This window comes from Dama dama, chromosome 24 (genome assembly GCF_033118175.1).
Source record: "Dama dama isolate Ldn47 chromosome 24, ASM3311817v1, whole genome shotgun sequence".
NCBI lineage: Eukaryota > Metazoa > Chordata > Mammalia > Artiodactyla > Cervidae > Dama > Dama dama.
In genome coordinates, this window is record NC_083704.1 from 28,458,532 (window position 1) to 28,474,847 (window position 16,316).

Genomic DNA, 16,316 nt, shown 5'->3' on the forward strand with positions numbered 1-16,316 from the left:
TCAACTGGCTACTCTGCCTTATCTGAAGAGCTAACTTCCCACTTTTCACACTTCTTTCTCCTTTTGTAACTTTCTTAACTTCCGGATTGTTCTGTTCCTTTATTATCTCTGCCATCTCCTGTTTACCAAAACCCTGTGTCTTCTGAGGGGTTCGTGGTCTGAGTGAAGCTTTTCCTTTTCTAAAGTCCATCATCTTCTCCCTCCCTTCTCAGAGGCTCAAATGTCATGCATGAAACAAGCAATAATGAAAACAATTTCCTACAGTCATGCCTTTACCATGGAGAAGTGTTCTGTGCATCCACCCCGCCATGCCGCTGGTCAGGCTCAGCGGATCTGAGTCCTGCACATCAGTGACAGGCCTTTCCCACGGTCACAGGCACTGCCTCTCAAACGAACTGGGCCCTTGATGAAATCACTATCTAAAAACCAGGATCTATCAGACGAAGGCATCAAGTACCAATTAAAATGTAGTTAAAAATAAAAATATTGCTTTAGGCCTGAGACGTGTAGCACTTGCACCCAGGGGAGTAGGGGAAAGTTCACTGCACTTCTTAGATGGCTCAGCTGTGCGGTGAAGGTAAACACGGATGGCAGCTGTCTTTCCGGGCATCTTCTACAACAATACCTATTACTCATAGGACTGTAAGGACTTCATGAAAATAGTGGAAGCAGAAAATCAGGGAGGGAAGTAAGATTTGGTGGTGGTGGTGGGGTAATGGAAGCAAGGCTTTTAAAGGGAAACTCTAGTGCCTTTTTCCTTGGACTTGACAGTCCTGGGCTGTGAAAGAGGGAGGAAACCGGCAGTGGCCCCAGGGCACATGAAATCAAAAGCTGGAGGGCTTGGTGTCCCCTCCCAGGCCCTCCAGTCCACCTCCCTCACTTTACACTTCGCCAGCTCCATCCTCAGCACTCAGAAAAGAAAAAAACTACGACACAGTCTCTTTGCCGCAGTCCTACTTTAAATCCTCACACTGTGCTGGAAAAGGAGAGAGGTGATGGGGAGACACTTGTAGGGGACTCAGACTCACTTTCCAAAGGAAATGAATTTTGTAAATTCCAAAGCTTTCATGAAGAAATGGTGGGATTCTGGGTCAACAGTGACAAAAACTGATAGACGAATAAAAAGTTGACCCAGTAACATGAAAACTCCCCCTGGCTTCCCTGCGGGTGATATAACTTGTGGCAGTTTAGGCTTTTCTTTGCAAATGGGGCATCTGGGGTTGGTAAATGTGGTGGCTGATTTGGGCCACTGCTTCCTTTCACCCAGGCTCCTGTGGTTTCCAGGCTAACAGCCCCACTGCTTACTTGTTCCCAGTGCGGGGACAAGACAATTCAGCCCTGTGGCCTGAAGGAGGGCCAGTAGGGAGCTTTCTCACTGTCCCCAGATGTCAGGAGCAGGGAGTTCCCACAGAGCTTTCAAGTCCAGCCCCACCAGCCTTCTACGCATGACCTCCGTCTCATGATGCGCCTGCTAGCCGTTAGGATGGAGGTGGGCCCTGCTCTCGGGCAGGCACTGTGCCTGGCACCTTCACTTACTTTATCTTACGCAGCTTCACAAACATGGGGTTTTCCTAATTTAGAGGTGAGAAAGGAGATGCAGAGGGGTTAAGGAACTGACCCAAGTGAGAGCTAGGAAGTGATGGACTAGGACCTGGAATGCAGCCACAGGACTGGGTCCATGCCCTGCTTTTTTTGTGATGCTGGCCACAGTGCCAGCACCGGCGATGGAGGCGGGGGAGGGGGCACGGGGGCTAGCGGCAGTAAAAGGGTCACCCTGTCAGTGCGTGAGCTGGTCAGCCTCCATGCAGACCAAGCAATGGGGACATTTTCATTGACCTCTTCAGGCTCCTCTAGTCTAAATATCTCCTATGAGCTGTCCAAGGTGTTCATTTTCACACAGACCTTCCGGAGGGTGAGAGTCATCATGCCTGAAGCCCTCTCCTACTCTCTAGGATCCTGAATATTCAGTGTCTTCTTTCCCTTCATGCCTGAGCTTACGTCTCAATCTTTTGAGGATTCTGACAGGACTTGATTTTTAGTCTGGCTTTGACTATTTAAGGAAATTATCTTGGTGCCTTACTGCTGAACATAATGTATTCAATCCTGATCACATTTATAACAACTATGATTCATTGAACACCTACTGTGAACTAGCACCGTGATGATCACTTTACAGGAATCAACTCAGTCAGTTCTTATCCCTATTGAACAAAAGCAGGTGATGGATTCTCCCAAGGGCTCCCTGCTCAGGGACACCTCTCGTTGCAAGCGCGAGAAGCCAGAGGAAAGTGCTTCACCCGTTTCTTAAGTCTCTGTGAGGACAGCTCTCAGCTGCTTTAGCAGGTGGACTGAACAAGCCCTGCAAACCCCTTGCAGGGAAGAAAGTTCTGGGTTGCCTGGGGCCCTAGAAGACACACAGCCCTTGGTGCTGTTTGGAAAAGTCTGCAAAGAAGAAGAAGATGGCAAAGAGGAGTTTTCCACTCAGCTCCACCAAGTCCTGCTAGAGATGAACACAGACCAACAGTCTGGCAGCAATCCCTCTAGGGAATCCTGAGTGCATACAACACACACACACACACACACACACACACGCATGCACTCACACACACACCCCAAAGCATCTCCATGTCCTTTCCATATTTTGGGTCACTGAGCCCCATTTCCCCAGATGAACACAGTACAAGTTTTCTACATTTTGCTCTGGGTCCTGCACTATCTACATTCTGTCCACCACGTCTGGACTGGTTCCCTCTTTCAGTCTCCCTAAACCAGGTGAAGCTCAAAATCCACATGACAACTGTCTTGGAAAGCTCATCCACCTAAAAGGCATGCTTGACTTCTGTTTGCATTGTAAGTCTGTGACCCTTCTTGGGGGCCCCTTCACAAACAATGCCAGTCTCCCCCTCCAATGAGCGGCAAGCACAGGAGGCTTCGTACACTAACAAATCTGCATCCTCTCAGTTATCCAGCCCCATCCTCCCAGTGCCTGTTGGCTTAACAGACAACGACTATGGCTGCTTCACTGGAAGAGCCCCATCAATCTACTAATGAGTATTTTCCCTTTGAAACTATGGTTGAAACTGAAATCAGATTCAAAATCAATATGGGATCCCTGAAAGTCATGCTCATAGGAAGAGCTTAAGGGTGGAACAGGCCTCCAAAGCAAACTGATTGTCTAAGAGTTCTCAGTCTGAACCATAAAGATTATAGAATTTAAGAACAAGTGGGGCTATAGCACCAGCAGGGGGAAGATTTGACAAAGCTCTGAGAGCAGCCAGAGGCAGAGCTGGGACTTGTGGGTCCAGGGCCTGGGTCTCTTCAACCACCGTCCTATCTATCCCCCTCTCTCCCTTTCTCACCATACACTCTCAGATCATACAACAGGTGCAGAAATTTCTTTAGCTCCCTTATTCTCCAGGCTGAATGGCTGAGATGTCAGAAACTAAAGACACCAGACAGCTTGAGCTCCCAAATGCTCCAAGTTGTCAATACTGGGAGAACATCCTAGAATAAGGTGCAGAGCCTAAACTGCTTCTCCTCCTGAGCAGGACAGGCTTTGTGACTTCCTCTTTGTAAAGCTCACCTCTGCATAACCAAACAGTGCTCATCAATTTCTTGAAAAGAAACATCTGTGGCTTCCGTTTCAATAGCACAAAAGTCATTCTTGAGTCAGAGAAAAGATTCAAGTTACCTGGAAATACTTGTTCCTCAGAAAATTTCCCATGTCAGAGACCCCAAATTCAAATGAATGATGTACTGAGGGGCCTCTGAACTTTTACAGAAGTAAAATTCTTCATTTTGACCCGAAGGATTTATACTGTGAGTGGGGACTGTTCCCCTACTCAACTTCCAGAGAAGACAGAGTAGGTGCTGTCTTTAATTCATTTAGTCACATAACTGACTCTCAACTTCATTTTTGCATGAAGAAATCATGTAACATTAGATAATCCCCAGGTAGTTTTCATTTGGTAGTGAATATGTGAACGCTTTTTCCTGCACTAAATTTATCTGCCAGTTTAGGTTTTCTTTGAAGAAAAGCTGACCTCAGCTCTGCTGTCTGGGTTAGTTCTGTCTTCAGGTGGTGGTAAGGGAATGGTTCTAAAACAAAGCTGGGACACTGCGGAAGCCAGGAGGGGAGAAATGACTCAAGTGCCACCTCTTCCAGGCAGGAACCATGACTGCTTCTCACCTTGCAGGCATCACCAACTTTTTTTTAATCAAAAGAAACAAAATCAGTTGTCTCTCTAAATTTTGCTAATTCATAGAGCATCTTCACTTATCAATGCGAGTACTGAAGTGAACAGCAAGAGAGTAGTTTAACTGAAAAGATTTGTGTAACCACATTCACAAGTAAACGGCACTCTTATCGGGCCCTGACACACGGCTTGCAGCGAATTGCACAATTTGAGACGCCAATGGGACCCAGTGTGCCGCCCTGATAATGTTTACAACACTGCTCATTCTTCCTGCAGGACTCAAGTTTCGCCTGTCTAACCCACTGACAACAGGAGGAAGTCTGCTCCTGACATAACCCTTGCTAAATTTATATCCCATGTGGACGAGTGTGGAATTTCTGAATGTGCTTGTCAGGGGACCTGCATAACAGCTCACTGTGTGGAACGGTGAGCTTCAGAAATGGGGCAGTGAGGCAGGCAGGGTCCCTTATTCATGAAATCAGAGTGGGAAATACAGTGAGACACTATTTGATTTGATGGTATTCTAGTTCATCCCAGTTGCTCTTTATATTAGCCACGTGCAGTAAAAACTAGGTTCAACAGGACACTTGGTGACAACCCTGAGAACTGAAAACTAATCCGAGAACAACGGAGTCTCTGTGGTATTTGGGAAAACAAAAGGTGTGTCTTTCTGAGCCTCTGTTTTCATCATTTTACAAACTGTGGCTACTGCCTGTGTATAACATAGCTGTACACACATGAAACCTCTTTTCACATGCCATGGTCAGAGTGAGTCGCTTCAAGTGGTTCGGTCCCGACTAAAGCCCAGGGGACCGCAGGAGCAGGGGCACGCAAGGCAGCCTCCTTCTCCTGGAGACACAGCCTGAAAACACAGCCACCTCCGGCGACTGAGAGGCGACACCACAAGAGGGCTGCCCTGCAGGGAAGCGGCATCCGGCTGGGAAGAGGACGCTGAGGACGCTGCCGCCCCAGGGGAACGTTCAGGATGCGCTCTGCGAAGCGCCTGCCGTGCAGCCTTCTGGGCCTGGGGGTCGGGCCGCACCTGGCTGAGAGCACAGCGCTCAGCACGTCCTGGCTCCTCCCCGGCTCCCCGGCTCCCCGGCTCCCCGGATCCTCCACCCGTCAGGCGGACGGCAGCGCCCACCCTGAAGCGCTGCTTTGAGAATTCAACTGAGATGACAGAGGAAGCCCTTGCAGAGTGTCCGGTACCTAAAAAGTGAATGTAAAAATGTGTATAGAAAATAACCTACTGGTGACTGCCAGTTACTGCTGACTTCTCTTTTTTGTTCTCTTCTACTTTCACCAATGAAAATATACCAAAATTAATTATGTGAGAGATCAGGATACACAAAATGACGGTGCCCTGGACTGAGTCAGGGTACTGGAAAATGTGCTGGATTGAGAGTGTTCTTAAGGGTCCCATCTCAACTCCCTTGTTTTTACAGATGAGGAAACCGAGGGCCGGAATGGCCACGTTCACCACAAGACCAGGCAAAGGCAAAGACAAAAGCCTGCCTCTCTCACAGTTATGGTTGCGTGTGATGCACTGGTGCAAACTGAGCCATAAACAAAAGCCTGCCTCTCTCACAATTACGGTAGGGTGAGAGGAACTGATGTAAACTGAACCAGTGAGGAGAGGAGGCGGGGGTCTAGACTGAATGAGGAGAATCAAAGTAACTTCCAAGGATTCCAGTTTGGGAACTTGGAAGAGTGAAGACCAAAACGGAGAGGTCATGAGGGAAGTTGCTTTGATGCGAAGAAGGATGTGAGTTTCATTTTGAATGTTGTCAGCTTTGAGGCACATCACAGTGGGTTCCACCTATGGGCAATCTCAGACACAGACCAAGAGATAGGCAGGAATAAAGATGCAGGAGAGGATGGCATAGAATTAAAAGATGAAGCTGTGCTCAACAAACTTTTCAAAGTTCAAAGAGCAGACCACAGTGGAAAAACACCAAGAGATCAAGGTTGAGCTGAGAGGGCCAGCTGAAATTAAGAAGGAGGGACAGAAATTATACTGAAGCAGAAGAAGATTTGGGTAGAGGATTCAGTGGCTTGGTTTCCAGGTGGGCATAACCATCAAGTCTGAAATTCAGAGGAAGGTCAGGGAAGATAAAGTTGCAAAAAGAAATCAACCATTCTTTGGCTTCAACCAGAAGAAAAGTCAGCTGGGATTTTAAAAAGTGGTTTCTGAGATGGGAAAATGAAACTGCCTGAGTTTCTTATTCAACAAGTGAGTCTAGGAAATAAAGTAAGATGGTATTTGATGATCACTGAGAGAGATGGCGGAGCAAAGTAATGGCTTATTCAAGAAAAAGGGTTCTATGAATATTTGAAAGCAGAAGGGGAAAGATGAAGGAGGAGAGATTAAAGCTTTTGGGAGGTAGAGGATCAACCCCAAGTAAGAGTTCTCAGGAGGCAAAAAAAAAAAAAAAAAGTGCAAGAGATCAAGGCAACACTGGAATCACGAGCATTAAATCCTCAAGACATCTCTCCATCCTGACACCTTGAAAGATTTGAGTTTTATGTATTTTGGGGTTTTTCCCAAGTCTTAAGATATTTACAAGGACTTGAAAATTGCACTTATATTTACCCCTCATTTTATTAAAGCAACTGTTAATGGCAAAGTGAGGATTAGGACCTCCTGCTGAAGTGTGTCTGTCTCACCCCAGTATTCAGAGCTGTTGTCACTTAATTACCTTTGTCTTTATTTACTGAGAGAGTTCTTCCCTCAACTGCAGGAAGAGAAGTCTCAAATGGGTTCTTTTAACCCTGTCTCCCGCCAAGGTGTATAGAGTCCAATGTACAATAGGAGCTCAATAAATATTGACTAGATGGGTAAATAAAGGAACAAACAAACCCAGAAAGGGCAGTATATTCAAGAGATAACTTAATATTTTCATCTTCTCTAAAAATGAATCAGGAAGTTTAGTAAGCAGATTATTCCCTAAACATCATTTGGTTTTTCTTGAACACATTTCCAGTACCTTAAATGGGGGGAAAAAAAAAATCACACACACACACACCCCCCCCCCCCAAAGCTATCATTAGATAACATCACCAACTCAATGGACATGAATATGAGCAAACTCTGGGAGATAGTGGAGGTCAGGGAAGCCTGGTGCTCTGTGGTCCATGGGATCACAGACAGTTGGACATGACTTGGCAACTAAACAAGACTGTAAAGTACTTTCAACAGAGTTTGATACCTTTGTTGTTACCTACAAGTATTATTCCACACTGTACTTCCTCTAAAAGTCCAACTTTGTAAGATATTTTGTTTGCAATGCAATTAGGTTACTGATTAGGCTTACATTTTTATAGCTTTTTCATCTAAAATCCTTACTACTCACCCAAAGCTCTAAACTCCAAGATCCAGGTGGAATATTATCTAGAATATATTCCATAAATACCTGTTCAGTGATTAAATAATGTTTTAAGATTAAAAATGGTCTCACTGCCATTGTTTCATTTCACTCTCATACCAGCTCTGTGAGATGAATGTTACCCTGCACCCCATTTTACAGATAAGAAATCTAAGATTCGGGAAAGTTAAGCATCACCCAGCACCTGCAGCCCAGACGCAGGCCTCCTGATGCCCTACTGCAGTCATTTCTTTTACCTGCTGCTACGTCTAGCTGTGATTTTCCTTTCTTTTTTTCATTAGGGAAGGATGATCAGAAGCCCTGGAGAGAGTGGTTCCTTATTGCAGTTATGATGACCATCTGCTTCATCTTGTTAATTTTTTCACTCATTTGCAGAATGTAGGTATTCTTTTGATTTTGGGTGCTTTCACTGGGATCTGAATATTGAATTACATTCTTGCCAGGCATCCACTGGATGGAGGGCTCTTGTTAACAGGTAGAATCTACAGTGTTTTTGTGTCTCCCTGGACAGCCTTTCCAAGATGAGTGTGGACTAAATAAAAAACTGGGAAACGTGATTTACAGAAACTGGACAGAGCTCAATATAGCTTCAGTCACTGGATGTCCCCTTCCTGAATTTGCCAACAGTCCGCTAATTTCTGTGAAGGTTTTACATCTGTGTTCTTTTGCTTCCTTGACTGTCTTCCACTCAGCCCTTGGTTGCTTCTGTTGAGCCCACAGGGCATGTCCGTTACATCTCAGGGAATGGAAGGCAGCCCACTGGATGCTGAAGTCACCACAGTGCCCCCTGTGTTATGATCCCCAATTATGAGGTATCAACTCCCGGCCTGGCCCCCTGTTATCTGGCTCCAGAGTAGCTGATCGTTCCCACATTCTACAGTATCTTACAGATTTGGCAACCAATCCTAGAGCCTGCCAACCCCCCGTAGGAACTTCTCAACCCTTCTGGCATCTAGGAAGGTCAAGTGCCACTTAGGAGGCTGCAGAACATGTTCTATCTTAGCTTTTTCATAGTTTAGAAAATGACTTTTAGGGGACTTCCCTGGAGGTCCAGTGGTTAAGACTTTGCCTTCCAGTGCAGGGGGTGTGGGTCTGATTCCTGATGAGTGAGCTAAGATCCCACATGCCTCACAGTCAGAAAACTAAAACATTTTTGTTTTAAAAAAAAAAAAGCAGCAATATTGTAACAAGTTAAAGACTTAAAAAATTGGTCCACATCAAAAACAAAAACCCTTACAAACGAAAATGACTTATATTAAACAGCTTCACTATTTTAAATGTTATATAAGATGGCATCTATACCGGGGGGTGGTGGTGGTGGCAGTTCAGGAAAGAAAAAAAAGCAGACCGAGAACCAACACATGGGAGGAAGGGCACATTGGCATCACAGGTGACCTGGGACCCCGTCACTGTCAGAAGTCAGGTCTGATAACACGCACCAACATGAAGCAGCTGCCATTTTGTCTTTCTTGGGTCAGAAGTCACATCAAAGCCTTGCAGTACCCCTAGATCTTCAACTATTATTACAAATTAGGTACTTGGAAGTCTCTGTCAATGAAGATTTTGAATTTACAAGTTGGCAGGTTTGGGGATTAACCAGGTCAATGTTTAGAGTAGCTATTAAAGCACAAGAAAGGCTGTTTTTGCTCATCTATCTCCCTCCTTTACTCTGTTTCAGATGCCACTTATGGACCAAGTTGTTTCCACCTGTTCCAGTGCCAAAAAGTAATGCTAACGATTTCTTAGTAACCATCAACAATGAGGTAATACTGAAGGTTCTCTAATGTCACATCTGCCCAGTGACCAACGGGTCCTGTCACTGGGTCACTCGTTTTCCATGTTACAGGAAAGGGCTCTTACCCAGGAGGCCAGATGTCTTCACGCTGCTTTAGTCACTCAGCTCTTCAACTGTTTTAATACATGTTCATTACAGTCTCTGAATATTGCAAAGGCCCTACTCAGTTATGAGGGTCCTCACCAGTCAGAAAACCTGAATTTTTATTTTCTATCAGCCATCTTTTAACTGGCCTTGGACAATTCCTTCAACCCCAGGAGATGTGACTTCCTTTTCTGTACAGTAACAGGCATAGATGCGTCCAATGATCTGTTTAACTCTGAAGTTTTAAGAATTCATGTTTCTGCCCCTGACTACCCCTAAGTTTTTCAGAGGAATTTTTCCTAGTTTCTAAATATAAAGAACCATAGAGCAGGCCAGTGAGTTCTCCAAATATATTTTTGTAGGTGTCATTATGCACTCAGAGCACTTAGATGTAATCACTCACTCACTTATCAACATGCGCTCAGTTGTTCTAGCATTAAGTGGGAGAAGTAATCCTTTCTCTAGTGAATTGACTTGGTCTCTTTGCCGAAAATAAGCTGTCCATGTGTATATCTATTTCTCAATGACTGTCTATCTGTATCCCTATACAACACCGTCCCGAAACTGAAGCTTTATTGTAAACCTGGAGACCAGGTAGTTTAAAACTTCCAAACATGACTGTTACAAGTTGTTTTGGTTATTCCAAGTCCTTTTTATTTTCATATGGCATGGCAGCACACTCCAATATTCTTGCCTGGAGAATCCAATGGACAAAGGAGCCTGGCAGGTTACAGTCCACGGGGTCACACAGAGTTGGACATGAATGAAGTGACTTAGCACAAACTTCAGAGACAGTGTATCAATTTCAATAAAAAATGCTGCTGGGATCCTGATCAGGTGATTTTGGAGAGAAGGAACATTTTACCAGTAATGAGTCTTTCATTCTGTAAATGCAAACATCTCACCTTATTTATTTAGATTTTCTTTAACTTCTATCACCAAGGTCTTGTGCTGTTCAGTTGCTTGACAAATCTGTCCTTAAACTGAATGGATATTTACATTAGGGGCCTGGGGACTCTCTATAAAGAGCCAGATAGTATATGTTTAAGGGCCAAATGTTTATCATGCAGTCATCATACTGTGAAAGCAAACATAGACAATATACAAATAGCTCTGGACAATACAACTTTATTTACAAAAGCAGGCAGTGAGCCAGACTCAGTCCATGGGCTGCAGACTGCAGACCCTCATCAAGGAGTTTTCTTAACAAATTTAGTTTTCTCTTTGATAAAGTGACTCATGGTTGGATAAGTCAACTGGTGACTAGCTGTAGGGGAAGATGAGTTGATCAGACACTCACCAAAATGGATCACTGCAGGAGGCAGTGACCTTTACAGTTAGCAGTTTGGGTATCTGGGGTGACTGAGCCAATGACAGTTACTGACCCAGCGAAGCGGAGGATCAAGGCTGGCCCAAGACCCACACCTGTGCTCAGTCCCACCCCTGTGGTCTCATTTACCAGGGGACCCTCTGGCTTGCTCTTGATAACCCACAGCTTTTCTGGAAGGCCAGTGTGCACCCCCCCACCCCCCGGGAAAGTTGTTGCTTCATGTGAATTCGTGCTGTGGATCCCTTCTAACTCTGGCACAGTCATGCCTGGAAAGCATCTGTGGTTTAAGCAGCAGACTCCAGTTGTTTGTCCTGGGCTCTTAATGGCACATATTAATGCTGGTATTTCATTTCCCTTCAGGACCCCCAAAATTTCCTTGCATATTCTGAGGTTGGTAAAAGAAACAGGCTTAGCAGTTTATTGTGTATGCTTGAAGTTTGTTGTTAATTAAAATCAAGTCATGTATGCATAAAGAACAACTCCAGGTAGACAGGTTGGTTTCACAATAAGCAAAGGATTCATGTCAGAGCCCATCACTGCCAGGCCGCTCCTCTGGACAATACACTCTCCTCTCACATTTGGGGTGGTGGAGTGAGAGAGAGAGAGTGTGTGTGTGTGTACGTACGCGTCACTAAGTCGTATCCGACTCTTTGTGACCCCATGGGCTGCAGCCCACCAGGCTCCTCTGTCCATTTTCCAGGCAAGAATACTGGAGTGGGTGGCCATTCCCTCCTCCACACTGCAGTGGGTCAGGTGAAAAACAGATCTGTGAGTGGGGGTGGGGGAAGAGGATGGGGCAGGGCTGAGGGGTTGCGGGGAGGAGCAGGGAGAAGTGGGAAAATGAAGTGTCACCTTCTGCGGCCAGTCCTACCGCCCACACCCTCCACCTGGGGGAGCAAGTGACTCAGTACAGGGCTGCCCAGGCTGGGCCCCAGGCAGCGGCGTCCCGGCCTCTGTCCAATCACAGCCTCTGTCCAAAGCATGGCCTGACCAATCCACTTTGGGGGCCTCTGCTACAATGACGATGGGGGCGCCCTTTAGAGCTATTGACAAACCACCAGGAAGCCTTCCGCTGATGGAAAAGGAAACCCTCTGCTTTTCATCACTGCTAGCTCCTCCTGATGCTGGTACCCAGAGTCCTGGGATTCAGAGGATGGCTATCATCCTAGAGAGGCCATTACATACACTTTTGCTTGTCCAAGCCTGAGTCAGAGATTATTTTTTTACACTCAAGAGACTCAGGAAAGAAGAGGGAGGGAGAAAAGAGGGGGATGAGCTGGTTGAACAATAAAAAAGTCTCACTTAAAAAAGAAAAAAAAACTTATTCTAAGCTTTCCATTTGTTAAAGACTGGTTTCCAGTCATTCTTTGTTTCTACACTGGAAACTGGGAGAGTTCCTCCCAAGATTAAGTAGATAACAAACCACTCAAAGTACATAAGGCAGACAGCATGGCTGCTTGGTTCATCACTGCATATTCAATGCATCACATGGTGTCCAGTGAAGCATCGTGCTAAGTCGTCTCAGTTGTGCTCAACTCTTTGTGACCCTATGGATCACAGCCCACCAGGCTCCTTTGCCAGTGCAGAGTACGTATTAAAAACATGCTGAATGACTTCTACATTGTTGGTGGGACTTGTAGGTTGGTACAGACACTGTCAAAAGAAGTACGGAGGTTCCTTAGACTAAACATAGAATTACCACATGACCTAGCAATCTCACTTCTGGGCATATATCCAGACAAAACTCTAATCCAAAATGATGCACACACCCCTATGTTCATAGCAGCATGATTTACAATAGCCAAGACATGGAAGCAACCTAAATGCCCATCGACAGATAAATGGATAAAGAAGATGTGGTACATATATACAATGGAATACTATCCAGCCATAAAAAAAATGAAATAATGGCATTTGCAGCAACATGGATGCAACCAGAGATTAACATACTAAGTGAAGTAAGAAACAGAGAAATCTCACATGACATTACTTACATGTGGAATCTAGAATATGGCACATATAAACCTATCTACAAGACAGAAACTGTCTCATATACATAGAGAAAAGACTTTAGGGAGAGGGAGGAGAGGAGGGAGATGAATGGGCTGGGAGACTGGTGTTGGTAGATACAAACGGTTACATTTAGAATGGATAAACAAGACCCTAACATATGGCACAAGGAACTGTATTCAATATCCTGTGATAAGCATAATGGAAAACAATATAAAAACAACATATGTATTTGTATAACTGAGTCACTTTGCTGTGAAGCAGAAATTACCACTACATTGTAAATCAAATATACTTCAGTTAAAAATATGAAAAAAATACACTGGATGAGTAAAGGAGGTGGAGGAATATGATCTCTTACAGGAGGTTTATTTTTGTCATGAATTTTATAATTAATATTAGCATTATTTATAATAGCCAAAATAGGACACAATACCCCAATTTAGGGGAAGACTATAGTAAACTGTGAATAGTGTACGATGAAGCTATTCAAAATGATACAGCCAAAAAACATACAATCATGCTTCAGCATCTGCAGGGGGAATGGTTCCAGGAGATTCTGTGGGTACCAACCTCTGCAGGTGCTAGAGTCCCTCATATAAAAGAGTGAAACCCATGGATACAAAGGGCCGGCTGTACGTAATTAAAAATACGATATGATGTTGCACAAATAGCAATCAACTTAAAAGCTCTTCATGTAACTGTAAAGATAACTCAACAGCTAGAGAAAAGGGCTGAAGAGACAGTGGACTGTGCTTGGGAGGTAAGTTTATGGGTGTTTTTTGATCTTCTTCCTACTTCATTTTTCATATTTTCTTCAGTGAACATTTACTATTTTTTTAATGAGCAAAATGACTTGAAGCCAACTGTAAAGAAATTCAAAGAATGGAAAAGTTCTCTAGAAAACATCTAAGGAAGGATGCTTTGTTTTGCAGAAAACTGGTTCCAGTGAAACAGAAATTGAAGTCATAAGTTATGTGGAGCAGGCTGGATTTGAGACCCTGGAAGACTCCGTGTTTTGACTGTCCCTGGAACATTCTCAAAATCAGCTCATGCTCACGAGCCTCAGTGATGACAATGGGAAAGTCTGTTTCCTAGCTAAGAGCAGTTTGGACTTTATAGGACACTCAATTTAGCTGTAAGATGATGCAACCAGACAAATCCCTGACAAGTGTGGATTCCTCCTCACAATCTCCTAACACACACTGGGTGACTGATTCGTCCATCCTGCCGGGTCTGATCTCTGCATGGGCAGCAGCACCTCCTCACCCTTCAGTCGCCTGATCTGCATTACTCACTGCACACGTTTTTGTGTGAGAGAGACCATTATTAAGACTAACGTCGGTTGTGTTTACTCTGGCAGTCAGCCACCAATAGTAACAACCAACTAAAATACCAGGAAGAAAGCATTTTGTACCATTCTGGAATGAAGAGTGAACTTGCATTCAAGGCTGTCTTTCCTACAGCAAGTGGGAGCCATGGTGCTTTTATTCTGAGTTCAGGAATACTTTTTCAAGTAATGTGTGGGTGTGGGGGTATGGGTGTGGGTGTGTGTGGTAGAGGGAGACAGAGAGAGGGGAGAGAGGATGGGGGGAGAGAGGATGGGGGGAGAGAGGATGGGGGGAGAGAGGATGGGGGGAGAGAGGAACAATCAAGTTAGCATCACTGCAGACAAACTAATTTCAAACCATAAGGAGCTAACGAATCAATCTATACCCAGTGAAGGGACAGGATTTTGTTTGAAGACTATATTCTCGAAGGCAGCCTTGATATTTCAGGAATACATTGAGAAAGGCATTGGGTGGAATTGTGTTGGAAGAGGATCACCCTATTAAGAATGACTTTTCTGAAGAGATGTCTGTTCACAAAGACTTCAGAGCAACTTGCTGGGCATCTGGTCAGGAAGGGCTGGATCAACGCCAGCGTCAGAGCTTTGGAGTGGGTCCTACACAGTGCTCACCAAACACCCCAACCTAGGCAGGAATCCCGCCTCGGACACCCTCATGTGCTGCTGGTGGTTTAGTCACTCAGTTCTATCGGACTCCTTGCGACCCCTGGACTGTAGACCGCCAGGCTCCTCTGTCCACGGGATTCCCAGGCAAGAATCCTGGAGTGGGCTGCCAAGGGCTCTTCCCAGGTCTCCTGCTCTGCAGGCGGATTCTCTACCGCTGAGACACCAGGGAAGCTTGACTCTTCCTATATTGTTTGCAACTAGATCCTGGGCAAAGGAGGGGCAGGAGGGGCAGCTGGAAATTGAAGGGACCCAAACAGTGCTGACTGCACAGGGCCCTGGAGCAGGAAGCTTAGGACTGGGAAAGGTCACAGGGCTCAGAACAGCCTCTGAGTGGGCCAGGGCCCACTCTTTACATGCTTGTCATACTTGATTTAGTCAGTCAGGTCGATCCAAGAATGGGGAAGGTTGACTACCAAATTCTTCCAGGGGCTGTTTTCCTGATAAACATCCACTGCATCTGGCAGGAAACTGGGTCCAGGACAACAGGCATAGGGATCTGGCAGCTGAAAGTTACTGCCTACTTCCAAGTGTTAGGGAACAAATGTGCCCCACTCCCCATTCATATGTTAAAACTCTACACCCTACTGCGAAGGCATTTGGAGGTGGGGCTTTGGGGGAAGATGTGGCTAGAACGCTCAGGAATGGGATTCCTGCTCTACAAGGGGACTCCAAAGAATTTCTCCCCCATGTGATGATATGAGAAGTTGGCATTCTGCAGCCAGGAAGAAGACTCTCACCAGAACCCCAGCACGTTGACACAATGATCTGGGACTTCCAGTCTCCAAAACTGTGATAAATAAACTTCTGTTGTTTACAAGGCCCCTAGACTGTGTGCTTTGTTAAGGGAGCCAGGTGTCAGGAGCTGCACCAGACGCTATGCATACATCTCTCTAACCCGGAGAAGTCCACGTGGTCAGTATTATTGCTTCCATTTTACAGATGCAACCACTGAGGCTCAGAGAGCATGTTAGATAGGAAATGGCAGATCTGATAGACAGAGTGCCTGAAGAACTATGGACAGAGGTCCGTGACAATGTACAGGGGGCAGTGACAAAGATCATCTCCAAGAAAAGGAAATGTAAAAAAGCAAAATGATTGTCTGAGGAGACCTTACAAATAGCTGGGAAAGGAAGAGAAACTAAAGGCAAAGAAGAAAAGGAAAGATACACCCATTTGAATGCAGAGTTCCAAAGAATAGCAAGGAGAGATAAGAAAGCCTTCCTCAGCAATCAATGCAAAGAAATAGAGGAAAACAATAGAATGGGAAAGACTAGAGAGCTCTTCAAGAAAATTAGAGATACCAGGGGAACATTTAATGCAAAGATGGGCACAATAAAGGACAGAAATGGTATGGACCTAATGGAAGCAGAAGATAATAGGAAGAGGTGGGGGGGATACACACAAGAACTGTACAAAAATCTTCACGACCCAGATAATCACAATGGTGTGATCACTCACCTAAAGCCAGACATCCTGGAATGCGAAGTCAACTGGGCCTTAG

At 45.1% G+C, this 16,316-nt stretch overlaps 1 protein-coding gene across 1 annotated transcript in view; it reads left to right on the forward strand.

Annotated features, from left to right (window-relative positions):
- IL5RA (interleukin 5 receptor subunit alpha) overlaps positions 1–14,329 on the forward strand; it is a 61,579-nt gene extending 47,250 nt beyond the window's left edge. The window contains exons 13-15 of the mRNA XM_061127768.1: positions 7,864–7,960; positions 9,261–9,345; positions 13,737–14,329. Coding sequence (XP_060983751.1) covers positions 7,864–7,960; positions 9,261–9,345; positions 13,737–13,823 — 269 coding nt within the window. The 3' untranslated portion in view covers positions 13,824–14,329. The remainder of the gene's footprint in view (positions 1–7,863; positions 7,961–9,260; positions 9,346–13,736) is intronic.
- The last annotated feature ends 1,987 nt before the right edge of the window (positions 14,330–16,316 follow it).